Source organism: Mastigoproctus giganteus, chromosome 2 (genome assembly GCF_048544385.1).
Source record: "Mastigoproctus giganteus isolate SK-2022 chromosome 2, ASM4854438v1, whole genome shotgun sequence".
In the NCBI taxonomy this organism is placed as follows: domain Eukaryota; kingdom Metazoa; phylum Arthropoda; class Arachnida; order Uropygi; family Thelyphonidae; genus Mastigoproctus; species Mastigoproctus giganteus.
In genome coordinates this window covers 230,191,828-230,208,554 of record NC_143576.1, presented here as the reverse complement: position 1 = coordinate 230,208,554, position 16,727 = coordinate 230,191,828, and the positions used below count along the sequence as shown (strand labels likewise).

At 40.2% G+C, this 16,727-nt stretch overlaps 2 protein-coding genes across 2 annotated transcripts in view; both read right to left on the bottom strand.

The window, feature by feature from the left end:
* The window catches only part of LOC150090226 (monocarboxylate transporter 9-like), a 29,398-nt gene extending 27,283 nt beyond the window's left edge, over positions 1-2,115 (bottom strand). Inside the window, exon 1 of the mRNA XM_090390214.1 lies at positions 1,917-2,115. Within this exon, the coding sequence (XP_090246340.1) occupies positions 1,917-2,115 (199 nt within the window). The remainder of the gene's footprint in view (positions 1-1,916) is intronic.
* A 15-nt stretch (positions 2,116-2,130) lies between these two features.
* LOC150090225 (monocarboxylate transporter 9-like) overlaps positions 2,131-16,727 on the bottom strand; it is a 50,014-nt gene continuing 35,417 nt past the window's right edge. Inside the window, exons 4-5 of the mRNA XM_090390213.1 lie at positions 3,815-3,959; positions 2,131-2,335 (exon numbers count right to left, since the gene is read on the bottom strand). Of these exons, the coding sequence (XP_090246339.1) occupies positions 2,131-2,335; positions 3,815-3,959 (350 nt within the window). The remainder of the gene's footprint in view (positions 2,336-3,814; positions 3,960-16,727) is intronic.

Here is a 16,727-nt window from a genome sequence, read left to right as displayed (position 1 = left end):
GAACTTCATGCAATAAAATTAGCTTTGGACAACCTGAATCTCTACCCATCTCTAAAATATTTTGTATATACGGACTCTCTCAGCTCAATTACAGCAATGCAAAACTCCTCCTACAAGATTCACCCTGTGTTAAAACAAATCGGAAGACTCCTATTACAAATTGAAGAATGTCACCAATCAGTGACCTTTTGCTGGATCCCAGCACATTCGGGGATAAAGGGGAATGAACTTGCTGATCAAACTGCAAAAAATCCATCAACTTTTGATTTAATCTCCGTTCCGGTTCCAGCCTCTGACTACAGTCACATCATACAAACAGCATGTTTCGTGCAGTGGAAAGAGCTGTGGCACACCCAAACCAATAATAAACTCTACCAGTTGAAACACGATCCAAAGCGTTGGCACTCTAGCACCAAAACAGTGTAAATAGAAGTGGTTCTTGCACGGGCATGTATCGGACACGCATATCTGACCCACCACCATCTTCTCAGAGACGAAGATCCTCCTCGGTGTCGATACTGTTCAAAAAATTTAACAGGCAAACATATTCTGATTGACTGCCCTCACTATCAACAGGACAGAAAATCCGTCCTGTATTCCTTGAGAAATCTACGAGAACCAATGACATTACAATATATTATTGGAGATGATGCAAACATCAACGAGTTTTTCTCTTATCTGAAAATAATTGGACTATATGATAAATTCTAAAATATCTCTGTATACACAACCAAGTTGTTATGCCGAAATTTTGTTTTTAGCATTTTCCTGTGAATAGGTGCATTATAGCCACAACAGTTTATGCGCCGTTCAACCCCCATAACACACACACACACACACACACACACACACACACACACACACACACACACACACACACACACACACACACAATGCTCGATTTGATTGAAGTCGATAAGACTGGGCTGGCCACTCTGTCTGAACAATATATGCATTATTCACAAGGATTCATGAACCAGCTGAATCCTATATTAATACGTGCAAACTGGTGACTAGCAGAATTCAGAATATGAAGTAAGCATTTTAGCATACATTATTACGAGGCGTAACAGGCGCTTTCACAGGCGCTTTCCTTCCAATAAATTCAGTACGTTCATTTTATTTTAAAAAATTATTAACTGTTTTAAAACTGATTCCAAGCAAAAACTATTAATACTCAAAAGGTTAAAGAAGAGAAAGAGCTAATAGAGAATGGTCTACTTTGAACAGAACGCAACCAGTGGACCAAATCATGCTGATCCTGTTTCTGAAACCTCCTTTGAATAATTTCAAGTTTTGCGATAAACTGTGAACAATACCCAACCTTGAAACTCTTGTTCTTGGATGGGGTAATTTGAGAGAGAGGAAGACAGCTGACAACATTATATACAATCTCTACACTTTCTCATAATGACACATAGAGTTGGGACAAAAATATTGAAACATCCAGAAATAAAGAATGGTACATCAGCCGAAAGTGCGAGTACTTTCTGTCCCACATACTCTTCATACAGCATTTGATAGGATGGATGGAGATACGCAGCTGATTCAACAACAATACAGTTTACCATCAGGGCGACTTAACTTTTCGCCGAAAGAATGCAAGCCAGATTTACTCCGCTTCCTAGCATCAGGACTATACAACCGTTGTCTTTTTTATTAATCCGTTATCGGCCACCCACCCCACAACTAACTAGATGATAAAACCTGCCACAGAAGCAGAAAATACAAGAAACACGCTATCCTTCACATTGACTCTCGTAAAATCTACAAATGTGAGGTAAAAAATATTGCAAGAAAAATAAAATCCTCAAAATCCAATGGTAATTTAATGAATATTGGAGTAAAGAATATAATCGATGTAAGCTTTAGTGTAGACAAAGAAGCTTTGTAAGGTTTACAGGCATGGATTTCACCTTTGTCAAAGTCTTCAAAATGCAATGTACCTTCTTGGGTATTCAACATTGTGTCTTGAAAAACGGCAACTCCATTTAGAGTCGTAAGTGGGTCTCCATCCGTTGTATGATGATGACATTGTGTGATTGTAGGAAAAGTTGCTTTCTGGTTATCATTATGAAGACGAATTCTTGCAGACTTAAACGAAGGCTGTCTCATTACAATTGCTGAAATTCAAACGTTCGTAAGAACTGCACCAAGAACTAGAAAGGAACCCAGTAATCCATACTCTTCCATCATTCTTTCCGTAATAACTGGGAAAATTATTCCTCCGAATGAGTTGCAGAGAATACGATTCCCAATAACGCAGACTTCATGGTTTTGAAGTGTTGGCAGATTGTGGCGGAAACTGTCGGAAGGAGCAAACCCATTCCAAGACCTAAAGGAACGAAACATCCATATTAAATATGTAATTATAATTATAATAAGGGGAAAAACCAAATTAAACTGATTAATTTGTTGTTCCTATTGTTCTGAATTATCTCCAGAAAATTAAGGTGACTGGTGTTAGTAATAGGCTTACAGTGTAAGGAAGCCAGACGATTTTGCTGCACTGGCCAACAATAATTAAAAAAACGAGTAGATAAGAAAATACAAATTATTGCTTCCTTACTCTCACAGGTAACCCAGTTGACCTTTGAATTTATGAAATTGTCAGCGATGAACGACACGCTGGCTAAAAAAAAAATCCTACAATCTAGTCTAAATGTCTTCTTCTCTAATTTGAATTATGCCCACGAGTTCTGGAATTCTCCATAACAGCCAAAATTCTGCCTTCGTTATTTTACTAACCTCAATCATGTTACCTCTGATGTGCTTAATTGCCAAACTCTGCACCCGTCATATTCGGAGTCTTTCCTCGTATGGTCGCCAATTTGCCGATCTCACCATGATAGTTGCCCGTCTTTGGACTCTTTCAAAAAGTTCAATGTCCGTTTTCAGTTGAGGAATCCGTACTTGAACACAGTATTCCAAATGTAGTATTACAATTGCTTTCTACTGTGGGACTATGATCTCCATATCTCTACAGGATAAGGTTCAATAAATCACCAATAGAAAACCATGGGCTTTCCTGACTGCCTATTTATACTTCTCAGGAAACTTCATATCTGCCGGTATTATTATAACTCCCAGAATCTCACCAAGTGATACTTTATTTTGGGGTTACGATTCCCTAAATGTAAAATGCGTTTAGCTGACACGTTTCTAACCATTCCTACAGTCTGTTCGTCATCCTGAAGGAGCGCTGCTTGGTACTGATCCTTAACTATTCAACCAATCTTTATGTCGTCGGGAAATTTTGATATCAATCCTTCTATCCCATCGTCGATGTCGATTATGAATATCAGAAACAACAGTGGTCCAAGAATCGATCCCAGGGGGATCACACTTCTGACTTACCAATCTGAGGAATATCCATTAATCCCAATCCTTTGCCTTCTGCCCTGTAGCAATCCATCTTAGAATTTTTCAACTCATTCAATAACTTCTCATGAGGGACTGAGCCGAATGCCTTGCTAACATTCAAATACACTATGTCGAAATTGTACCCTACATCCAGCTCATGAGTCAAAATAGCTTACTAAGTTAGTTAAACATGAGTTTCTCTAAACAAAACCATTTTGTGTGTTGTTCAGAATGCTATATCTATCAAAATGTTCAGGGACTGCACTCTTAATCATTGTTTCTATGATTTTCCCCACCACTGAAGCCAGACTATCGGTGTGTGTAGTTACCAATTTCACTCTCAGGGATGAGATAGTGAGTGTAACCACAAGTGTGTGTCTCCAGGACAGAAACGACATGGCTTAGAGCCCACCAGGCTCCATCTCCATTATGGCCTTACACTCATTAATACCTTGCAATTAAAGCTAAAGAATAGAACAGAATTATCTCCGAAGTAAACAGACCTAGAGGATGGTGATAGAATACAACAAATGGAAAATATCTGTAATGACAATAAAGGAAATAAGCCTGTTGATGTCCACCGGCGCTTCCAGTCTCTAAAGCGGAAGAAAAAGATTAAAATAAGTCTGGAAAAAAAGTCACTAAAATTTACAAACAAAATCAGATTCCCAAAAAAAGGGCCAGAATATCTAGCAACTGATGCATCATCTTCTGCAGAGCTTATCTTGACAGTATCCAAATTCTGCGTCGCAGAGTTTAATTCTGCTTAGCAGCGAAGATAAAAATCTCAAAGGAAGATGTAATCAAGATTACTCGCGCCTGCAGTTTATTAGAGAAGACATTGTAAAAAGTCATTGAAATTGAACAACTGAAGTCCAAAACCAAGTACAGTACATACATGTGTAGTTAACTGTTTGGATTTGTCCTGCCCCCATCAGCATCTTAGAGTTGCTGATAACAATGAAATGACAGAAGTGTCAGTTTATTTTTATTATTTTTTTTCGTCGAAAAGGCTGAAATTCAGTATACGGCATCCCTCGTGGTACGCTACGTAACCAACAAAAGGTTGCGTAAAAGATGTGAACTGAGAAAAAAAAAACATTTATTAGAGGGATCATGTTTTAATCGATTTTTATTTTTGTTTAGTGAAAAAAGGTTAAAAAAAATTATTGTTATTTTAGGGTTACCCGTAATTAAATACATTAACCCGTATTTGTGTCTGTTGATGGAATATACCCTATAATCTTAAAAGAGGCGGCAAGCGAGTGTATTGAACCATTGAGGCTATTTATGCGAGCATCACTAGACTCTGGGAAAATTCCCTTGGATTGGAAAAGTGCCAATGTATCTCCCATACATAAGAGTGGCTCTAAAAGTGAAGTTGGAAATTATCTACCTGTCAGTCTGACTTCAGTAGTAGGGGAAACTCATGGAGGCAATGATCAAGGGTTGAATTCAGGATCATTTGGATCGAATTGAAATTCTCAAGGATACTCAGCATGGTTTTGTAAAGAGAAAATCATGTTTAACAAATCTGGTTCGCTATTTCGAAAGGGTCACTCACGAGCTGGATTTAGGGAATAATTTCGACATTGTTTATTTAGATTTCAGCAAAGCTTTTGACTCAGTCCCACATGAGCGGTTGCTTTATAAGCTGTAACAGGTTGGAATCACTGGGAAAATCCTTAGATGGATAGAAGGATGGCTTCAGGGCAGGAGGCAGAGGGTTGTGATAAATGGCTATTCCTCAGATTGGGTTGATGTAAGAAGTGGGGGTTCCCCAAGGATCAGTATTAGGACCACTGTTGTTTTTAATTTTCATAAACGACATTGATGAAGGGATAGAGGGCGTGATGTCTAAATTTGCAGATGATGTTAAAATTGGTAGAGTAGTTAATGATCAATGTCAAGCTGAGCTTCTTCAGAGAGACCTATTAATGATCAATGTCAAGCTGAGCTTCTTCAGAGAGACCTAGATAGACTTCAAGAATGGTCAGAAAAATGGCAGCTGTGCTTTAATCCAACAAAGTATAAGGTATTACACCTGGGAAACAGTAATCCCAAAAAAACGTATTCACTTGGTGGAGTTCAGCTAAACCCAGTACTGGAGTAAATGGACTTGGGTGTTACGATACGATCAGACATGAAATTCTCTGAGCATTGTAAACAGGTTGCAAGGAAGGCCCATGGCGTCCTATCGATGATCTATCGAACTTTTGCAAGTAGAGATAGGGACGTGATAATCCCATTATATAAAGCTTATGTTAGACCACACTTGCAATACTGTGTTCAAGTATGGAGACCGCACCTAAAGAAAGACATCGAGCTTCTTGAAAGGGTGCAAATACGGGTAACTTGCTTGGTGAGATCGGCAAAACAGCGTCCTTATGAAGAAAGACTTCGAATATGTGGGTTTCAGAGTTTGGAAACTAGACACCTTAGAGGAGATTTGATTGAGGAGTTTAAGGCTCTGAGAGGCATCAGTAAAATGAATGAGGACAAAATTTTCAAGATTATAAATGATGCTAGAACTAGGGGACATAAATTCAAGTTACGGGGGGAAAATGTTTAGATTGGACTGCAGGAAGTTTTATTTTAGCCAGCGAGTTATAAATTACTGGAATAAGTTGCCTTCATGGGTGGTAGAGGCCGACAGTTTGGGGAAATTCAAAGGTCATCTGGATAGTACTTTCGGGTAAGAGAAGCGCATAGGATGATAGGTTTAATTTCCTTTTTATTATTTATTTTATTTTTTTTTTATTTATTTTATTTATTTATTTTTTTGTTTTTATCATTGTTTTGTTCGGATTTTTTTTTTTTTTTTTTTTTTTGGCTGGTGCAGCATAAGCCATAGGCTTTCTTGCACCATGCGGCCGTTACTAATACTAATACTAAATTGCGTATGTTCTATGGTTGATTTGCCTGTTTTGCTGGACGAAAAAACCCCAGTTACAGGGGAGAAAAACCTTGCTATCTACGCCTGAGACCAACTAACTCAGCCACGGAGTGAAAAAAGCCCATTAAAGTTCCTCGCGTCATCGACGGGATTCGAACCCAGGCCTTTTCCACCCGGTGTGGGTTGGACGGTGACGATACCACTGTGCTACTGCGCAGACTAGTGAAAAAAGGTTATGTTTTTTCTTAGAAATAATAATACTTCCTTTAATAATAAAAACTATATTAATTATATACCTTTGATCTTACACAGTTCTTGGCCCCGGCTACTATAAGAGGTCAAGCACTTCACCTAATATTCCTAACCTACCAGGCATCCAGCTCCTGCCTAGCAATTTCAAATTCCAATCGGATCACCTGCCAATGGCAAGTCAATTATCCATACAGGGCAATTTCCCTGAGTTATCGGATGAGTATGCCGCTGAATTGCCTTCTGTACTCAATATCTGAAGCCGGACATCGTTTTACAGTGCCTGAACGGATTTGACTGAGGGACACCTATATTCTGAGTCCACAGATAACGTCATCACGGTCTTATCTGAGCAATTGGAGTTGATTGCACTCCGTGGTGCAGCCAAGATGGTCAGGATTTCTAGCAGATCGAATCGGTGTTTTAATAAGGAAATCAAGCTGGCCTTCATCAGGAAGCAGAAGGCCTACCGAAAATGAAGGAATCACAACTTTCCTCAGACCCTACCCTAAGAAAGAATGAGCTTACTTTCTGAAAAAGAAAAGGCAAGGTCTAAACCAAGTTGTTCTCGATCGGTTGAAGACGGGTAGAAGGATTCTTTCACATCATACAAATCATCATGTCGTTGATCAAAAGCTCGTGCAGGAATGGACATAGTGCAGCTTCCTGCAGGCAGATTGCCCCGATCCAGTTTCCTCTCTCTCACAGGAGGACTTGGTTACCTAGGGCGCGGATGAATGACACAGAAATATCTAGAGATACCCCGATTGATGTCATTAACAAATTACCCAATAAAACTACTGCAGGACCAGACGGTTTCCCACTTTCATAGTAAAAATATGCAACACATACATAGTTGACCTTATACTTCATATTTTCACACGAATCCTACAATCTGGAATCGTTCCATCAATTTGGACATCTTACCATGTCAAGCCCATTCTAAAGATTAAGAAACCTAAATCTCCGAAATATCTACGACTAATCTCCATCAGTTGCTCTTTACTTAAAATCTTTGAAAAAGCGATTCAGCCAGCAATTGCCCCGCACTGCTTGGTCACAGGCCCTAGTACCTTCATACCATTTTGCAAAAGAGATCAATAACCACCCATCTTCTAGATACTTAAGAAATCTTTATTGCAATAATAATAATAATAATAGTAATACAATGGATACATTGCAATAAGCCCTTCACGGCCGCAAGGCCAGGGGTTAACAGTAATATTACAATATGTAAGAAAAAGAAATTAATAAATTAAATATAAAAATACATATGTGAACGAATAAAAAGTAAATACAGCTCAACACTCAAAGTATAATGCAATTAAAAACATCACAATGTACAAAGAATATATAGGTGGAAAACTGCAAGGTTGGTTGGTAAGCCACCTTCATGTCGCGTTGCTGGATTGCGGCGTTAAGGCGATCTTCAAGGAGAAGAATCAGGGACAGGGAAGTACAATTTAAGGATGCGGCGTCTGTACTTCTTATCACTGGAAAACTTATTGAGGTCAGCATCCAAAGACTGGGCACATGAAAGTAGTTGATACGGCAGAAACCTATCGGATAGATGGACACGGCTGAGATGTGGTCATAGAGTTGGAGTCGCTCTGAGGGAAGGCTGAGGGACTCTCCAAGAGCACAGGTCCCAGAATGATGGTGCCGAGATCTTTCCAGTGATCATTTTTACAGTTGTGGTAAGGCATTTTACCCTAATCAGCGTGGAAAGCCTGTGAATTTTTATCAAACTGGCCATTTCAGTTGTCCTTAACTGTGGAGGACGTTTATGTTTGTTTATGGCCCATTTTAAGAGCCAAACCTCAGTAGAAAAGAGTGGTCGAATTGTGCTAGGGGCGGCAGATGTCCATACTTCTGAAGCATATAGAAGCGGAGAGTATACCGTGCTTTTTATATATCTTCTGGTGGTCGTTACTTCATTAATATAATGCAAATGCTGTTTGGCCATCCATCGGAGTCGAGCTGCTTGGGTGAGCAGCTTTTCCATGTGGTTACCAAAGCAGAGCTTAGAATCAAAAACAACCCCCAAATCAGTATGTTTCTTGACGATGGGAATAGGGGAATTGCATAGTGTTGGCTGAATATAGGAAGGCGTTTTCTTTATTGAGAATATCATAAATTCAGACTTTTCTGGATTTATTTTTAGTCCAAAGTGGTTGAGGTAGTTTGCAAATTCCAGGAGTATATTGTTAATTGATGCTGTTATCATAAGAAGATCATCATGTGGTTAAATCAGTGTGAGGAGTTTCATATCATCAGCATAACATAGGTATCATGCCTCTATTCAGAATCCAACAAGCTCTCAACAGCAAATCTCAGACCGACATCATCTTCCTGGACATTAAATCGGCATATGACAGAATATACCTACCAGGTCTGTTTACCATACTTAAGCATTACTTCGGTCTGGCAGATACCTTGCTACAAATCTTGAAGTCAATTCTACTTCCCAGGCATCTGTCATTTACCGTGAACGACATCCAGGTAACTTTCGACGTCACAAGAAGAATCCCTCAGGGGAGTGTGCTTTCAACTGTCCTCTTCGCAGCTGTTTTGGAACCTTTCCTAGCATGTAACTCTAACTTTGTTTCTAATGTCGACGATCTGAAGTTCTAGGTTAGTTCAAATCATCCTCATCAGATTTTTGATATTAATCAACATTCCTCTACACAGATAACGAAACTGGAAAACTGTCTGCAGCTGAACCCTTCCAAATTTCTTCAACCCAATAACCAAAAAAAAAAGAGTCAAAAATGAAGTTCAAATCTTCGTTAGCGGTGAAAGGGTGCAAAGGCTATCTTCCCATATAGACCTAGGCCTCACCTGGGATGTTGGAATCACATTTCAGCCTCATTTTGCCAGGATGAGACAGAAGACGTACGCGACACTTTGAGCAGTGCGTCAGGAGCTCGTTGGTGTGCATCAGCCAGCGCTAGTCGTTCAGCACATCCTAAGATGCATTACCCCTCGCCCTCTCTACGCATCTGAAATGTGGTCATCTGCTCCTGCCTCCCACCTAAAAAAGTACATCAGTCTGGAATATTGGTTGCTCAGATGGACGAACAAGGTGGCGGTTCACCCTTTTACTATCTCCAGATCCATCCTCCAAGCTAATCTAGGGACCACTCCCTGGAGACTTCTCATCACAAAAAGAAATATACTCACGCTTGCTCGGCTTATCACAGGTCGAACTGATGCTCCATCTATTTCTCCATTAATCTCTGGGCCAAAGAAGACAAGAGGAGAACATCCCGATTCCTACCTCTCTCTGCAGCTTACAAACATCGATTCCCTTGGGACATATTCCCGACCAATTGCCTTCAGATCTACAATAAATTAGGCATCCTCCCTGATGCGTTCTGTGAGGACAGGCTCTACAGAAAGGAAATACTTAAGAATTGTTACAAGCTATTGAATCTATGACGTTCAACTACACCTGGACTTTTTTGACCTCTGCATTTATCTTGCTGTTTATTACAAACTTTGCTTTTATTTCGAGCTCTTGTAAGTTCATCTCTGTAAATATTTCAGATCGAGTAACACGTGCTCTTGTACATTATACCTGTGGTTCTTCGCCACTTATTATGTAAATATCGCACTCTCCTGGCACATTGCCGTCCAGGGGTGGCCCACAATTTCCTGGGATAGTAAATTGATAATAATAATAATAAATAATATAATTAAATATATTTTTCTGCTGAGTGAATTTTTCTTAATAATTCTTCCTTATTTGCTATTTCTTCGTAAAATCCTTCACAAGAAGCAGCAAAATTGCACTTAATTTGTAATATTGCTTTCAGCGTTTCTACGGTCAGCTGTGTTTTCGTTCACGTCCTCAGCTTATTTACTATCGAATAAACTCTTTCCGTTGTACCACTGGTTCCTGGCAAACATAATGCAATGATTTGCATTACGTTTCCAATACATATGGAGGTTACAAGTCCAATCCGCGACATTTTCCGGGACAGTTTGTAATGCGGGGAAAATGACGGAAATCCGGGACGTCTGGTCACTTTAATCATTTGCTTCCACTTTGAAACAATCTTCCCCATTCCCGCCTCCAAGGACCCCAGGAACGTTGCAATAATCAAAACATATCAGGATAGCACGCTGGGCAGCAGTGAAGAAGCAAAAACGAAATCACCAAACTACGATTAACAAACATTAAGGTAAAAGCAATTGGGACAATCAGTAACAGGGGCATTGTTATGAAAGTCGCATCCAGGGAGAATGATGAATACATCTGGAGTTGCGAGGGTGTGAAGATCATCAGAAATTCCAAGGCAGCGTGACCAAGATTCCTTATTTTTTGACGTGGATTCTTCAGTCACCAATGTGGGCTGACTAGAAATAAGCAGACGTAACATACAAGACTACATTGAGCCAGAAAATGTCCAAGAGGTGTTGTTTTCGACAAAGTGTAGAACAGCGTGGACAAATAACTGGGTTGTTGAATTCACTCCGACCTTGAGAAAGATACTCCACAGTAAAGATAGTATAATCATGGGTTGGGGTCTTCCACAAATTCATGGAATTTACTTCCATGTACAAGTGCTACAAGTGCCATGGTTACCGCTACACATCTACCAAATGCATTCGCAAACAACAAGTTTTTTGCGTACTTCATGGAAGGTCATGTCTATAGAGAGTGCCAAAATAATCCCATTCCGGCTAAATGTGCCAACTGTAAATTTTTCAATAGACCAAGTGAACACTCAGTCAGGTATGGTATCAGCCCGAACCATCGCAGAGTAGTAGAGAATCTCAGACAATCAACCAACTATGGATAAAAGTCGTACGAGAAACCCTTACAGGCTAAATATTTCTCAAGTAAATGCCGAAAAGGCAATTTCAGTTGCCAACCAACTACACCACATTATTGAAGACAGAAATCTAGACATACTCCTACTTCAAGAACTCGAATGTTTTCCGGGTGGTGTCGCAGGTTATCTACATGCGTTGAAAAAATTCAGTCATCAGCAGAAAACTGTTTCCCAAGCCATCAAAAAAGCGTCTTATGGTGGACTCCGGAACTCACCTCTCTCCGGAAACAATTAAATACTCAATAAAACGACTTAAAAGGGTCAGTCTAGCGAGCAGGCAGAAACAACGGATCACTACCTCTCGCCCAAGAATTTAAATCCTTTGACAGAGTGTATGTAAACACAATTGCTCGTGAGAAGCGGAAAGATTGGCACCATACTAGTACAAACTGAGGATAACAGAGGTCCTGCGGCCTTATAATATGGCCTTAGTCGCTGATGCTCCTAAAATCTTACTCTAACTTCTTCTTCTTCTTTGGTCCTTAGCTGGCAGCTGGGGGAGGCGGTTGGCCACGCAACCAGTATGCTGCTGTAGGTGCCGCAGGGTTTCGGACTTGCTCTGTGATGTTCTTCCATACCTTACGATCCATGGCTTCAGTCCTGGCCTGGTTAAGGTCGAGACGTCGGCTCTTCAAGTCATCTTCCACTTGCTTGGCCCACGTTTTCCTAGGCGCGGTCCGTTGGATGCTCCATTGGGTGGGTCGTTGTCTCCAAAGGAGTGTGGATGGTATTCTGTTCGTGCCCATTCTACATACGTGGCCAAACCATCTGAGCCTTCGCTTCTGGATTTGGTCGGCAATGGTTGGTTGCTGTTGGCATCTGGCGCGGATGGTATCATTAGTGATGCGGTCGCGAAGAGAGATGCCCAAGATCTGCCGCAGGCATCGCATTTGGAATACCTCAAGTTTGTTCAAATCTAACTTGAGACAAATCCATGTTTCCGATCCGTAAAGAAGAATGGGCAGGATCAAAGTCCGGAAGAGTCGGATTTTAGTCTTTGTGGAAATGTTGGTCCTCTTCCATAGACACCATTTGAGCGAGGCGAACGCAGTGGCCGCCTGTCCAATTCTGCTGTGGATTTCCATGGTGGATGCAACTTTCTTCTCCTGGACCAGCGACCCAAGGTATTTAAAGTCCTGCACTTGCTCGATCTGGACGCCTTCGAGATAGATGGTGGCTTGCGACCCATCTGTTGTCAGGGCCTTTGTCTTACCAGCATTCATCTTCAAACCGTATGGCCGGGCAATGCGGGCAATGTCGTAGAGGATGTTCGTGGCTTCAGCGTCGTTACCGGCAAGGATAGCACTATCATCAGCAAACATCAGGTCAGTCACATAGTGATCCTTGTCATATTGTATGCCCTGTCTATTTCTGAATGCTTGCCTCATAATGGCGTCGACCACGATGTTGAAAAGCAATGGGGAGGCTACATCCCCTTGGCGGACTCCAGTTTGGATGGTAAATTCCTCAGATAAATCGTTCTGGATGCGCATCTGGCTGGTTAAACCGTTGTATGCAGTTTGGAGGAGTGTGATGACTTTTCGAGGTACATGTTCAACCTCTAGTAGTTTCCATAAGGCAGGCCGGTGGACACAGTCGAAAGCAGACTTAAAGTCAATGAAAACAATGACGGTTCGCTGTCCACACCGGATCCTCTCCTCCATCAGCTGACGAATGGCAAAGATTTGATCACAGCATCCTCGCCCGGGTCTAAATCCTGCCTGTTCTTCTCGACTGGTTTGCTCGCGATGTTTTTGCAGTCTTGACTGGATGATCTTCATAAAGACCTTTCCGATGATGGAAAGGAGGCTGATGCCACGGTAGTTCTTGCAGTCCCGGTTATCACCTTTCTTGTGGATCGGTACGATAATGGCTTTCCTCCATGTTAACGGAATTTGTTCAGTGCACCAGATGGTTTTGAGGAGTAAGTGTAGTCGGCGAAGCAGTACATCTCCCCCGGCTTTGATCGCTTCTGTGGTGACTTGGTCCACTCCTGGTGCCCTGCCATTCTTCAGGGATTGTATGGCTGCTTTCACTTCTTCTACTGTAGGCTCAACATCGACCATGGAGACCTCAGGGGGGTCAATCGAGAGTGCTGTTGCTGGCGGTCCCTGAGGTGGGTCGTGATTATACAACTACATTGTTCCTGGTACTTAACACAACTCACACTCATTTGGCTTTGCAGATTCTTGAACATTCACAGCGCCAACGTTTTATGGAAAACAACTGGGTCACCCGAAAAGCCCACTGTCTGCTATGATAAGAGAAGGAGATAATTTCCAAAATTTACTTATTTATTATGTATGTGTGACACTTCGTTGCTTGTTGGCAACTATATAACTTAAATTCCTATAACTTTTTCATTTTTTCTTGTCTCTGTTGAAAAACTGAAACTGACTAATGATACATGCATAATCTTCACCAAAATTAATATACAAAGTTCAAAAAGCTTAGTTGAATTCTCTTAAAAACGTATTTTATTTACACAATTTCGACATCCGAACATTACTTAGTTAAGTTGCGTTAATTGCAACTGAATACCAGGTTAAAATTATAAGAGTGAAATAAATTTAAATTTTGAAAAAGATGCTAAATTTTAGGTCAGGAGAGATTAATATAATTTTTATTATTTTTTTTTATGTGGAAGGATCAATAAAAATTAGAATCAACTACAAAGATAATGGGGATGAAGAATGAAGTTTTGAAGTTTAATAATTTACAAAAAAATTTTTATAGAAATGTTTAAATTTCATATTTTATTTGAATATCGAGAATAACTATAGTAATAAATATGTACATTGAGCACATTTAATGTACATTGAGCACATTTAATGTACATTGTACATATAACTAGGTCATTTTAAGAGAAGGCTTCGCAGTAGTTCTTGATAAACTGTTTCTTGAGTTGCCTTTTTAAAGGACAGTCCTTACTAGAAGACGCACCCTTGAATTCTTCTGCTTCTGATGCTTGAAAAGATCCACCGCTTTCACCCACTTTACTAGCGTCAACTACATCGATATGAGAAGGTGCAAGGTCATTATGTCACTTATAATTAATTTACAGAACAGTTTGTTTATCTAAGAAAATCTCCCAAAGAAGGAAACTGTAGAGTTTACATATTTTTTGCATTATTTATTAATAATATTACAATATATCAAAGATACGTTAATAACTATTACACCACCTGGCCTTATTAGGCCCATAATTCTGTTTGTGTGTGTTTGGTGGCATATACATTTAAATGGGTACACTTATATGGCTTTGCATTGGAAACAACCTCTTGTTTAGAAATGGATTTAGGCAGGTGCCTTTATCTTGGCCACATTCAATATAGTTAAGCGCTCCCGTTCTGTGGTGGCCCGAGCCCACTATGACTGATACAACAGCGGACGAAGTAACACCACATATGGAACAGTCATAAGTGTCGAGGGTCGTAAAGAGCATTGCATGTCTCGTCTGGTAACATTGCAGTGGCGAAGTACAGTGGCACACCTATCCACCCAGTACAAATTTGGAAAGCAAGACCAATATCCATATGGACTTCATGCCGGACATTTGCTCACAGGCTATGGCAATCGACGGTCATCACGAATACCGATGCTCTCTGTAAGATAAAAGAAACTGCGCCTTAAATGGGTGGGATCGCGTTTCCAACTCGAGAATATCTGCATTTCCAGAATTTAAAATAAGGCTATTACATTCGGAGTATTAATGGTTCTGTAGGCTGCAGATTGTGGTGTAAGGACTGTTTTCAATGCATGCTATGGGTTCTCTGATTACTGTTAATGAACGGCTCCATGTGACGCCTGCCTTTCTGTCGTCGCCGATAAAGTGCACCTCTTAATGATGACAATGTATCCAGAAAACTACGGCATCTGTCAAGACAACGCACCATACCACAAAGCTCTGGAGGTTGCTGAGCCTTATTTCATACTCGTTTCGTGTCGCTTTTTGTTGCTGGTTCCTTTTTCGTGGATGACTCAAAGCCACTCAACTCAGTTGATCTCAGTACAATTAAGGAAATTTTGACCGTACTGGAAGAGAACTTTCGATGCTATAACCAAGCACTAACAATGTCGTGCATTGCTAGACCCACTGTACAACGAATGGGTTCGACTACCACACCATGTAACAGGTGGTGGATTCCATGCCAGGTGTTGCTAATGCAAAGCCAATTGAGTGTATTTCTCTAAGCCTTCTTAAAATGTTTAAGGGAGAGCAGCAACAGTCCTGCAATAAGCAAAATGACACCTGTGCTATAGAAAAGTCCATCGTAGCTCTTTAAGGTATCACGGAAGTAACCTGTGAAAATATAATACAGATGGAAGTTAGCAAATCTTTCCACAAATAACGAAAATCAATCACAATAGTTTCAGCAAGAGAAAGCACCACGGTTATAGTTATATTCTAATTTAATCTGGTAATGTTAATTTAACTGAATTTAATTAGCTGTGATGTGTTGAATTTCCGTTACTCTATAAACAATTTTTAGGGCAGCGCAATTTCATTGATAACAGGTCTGTTTGGCTGCATTAGAATTGTGCAGTTAAGAGGAAGAAACATTGATACAACGTCAGTGCTCATCCTGTTGCTATTCATTTACGTTTGAAGGACTTGGAGCTTTTTTCAAAATTGGCAGAACCTTTTCTGTCATCTTCATTTATTTGCAGATAGAAAAAAATTCTAAGTCAAACCATTCAACGAACAATTTTCTATTTCCGCTACATTTTTTTGTTCTGTATAGATTAATTGATTGGGTTATGTAGTATTTTAAGCACAACAACAACAACTTAAGTGCAAGGAAGCACAGGGTTTTCCTGCATCAGCCAAAATAAGTGTAAAAAGGAAATAAACAAAAACATAATTACGCATTTCATTCTCCCATCTGGGTAACTAACCAGTTTACTTAAATTCCTTCAAATTGTCAGCTTCTGCTACTTGCAGAAGCAACTTGTTCCGGTAATCACCAACTCTCTAGCGGCTGAAATAAAATTTCTACAATTTAATCGAAGTTTTTTCCTCTGTAATTTGAATTTATTTCCCCTGGTTACAGGATTCTTTGTTACAGCGGAAATTCCCTTCATTCATTTTCTTAACCCTTCTCACAGCCTTATAACCCTCAGTTAGGTCCCCTCTAATCTGTTTGGTTGTCAGTGTCTTTAGCATTTTGCTCAAAACGTCAGGAACATCTCAATAAGCTACACTCCCTGCAATCACTCTTGTTCATCGAGGAATTTGGGATTATTTGTCTTACAGAAACCTGGATGTCTTCCAATATACAGCTTGATACCCTGATGAGTTCCTCATCTTATCACGCAGTTACTAATGATCGTACGGGAAGAAGAGGAGGCGTTATGATTATTTAACATCTTAATTT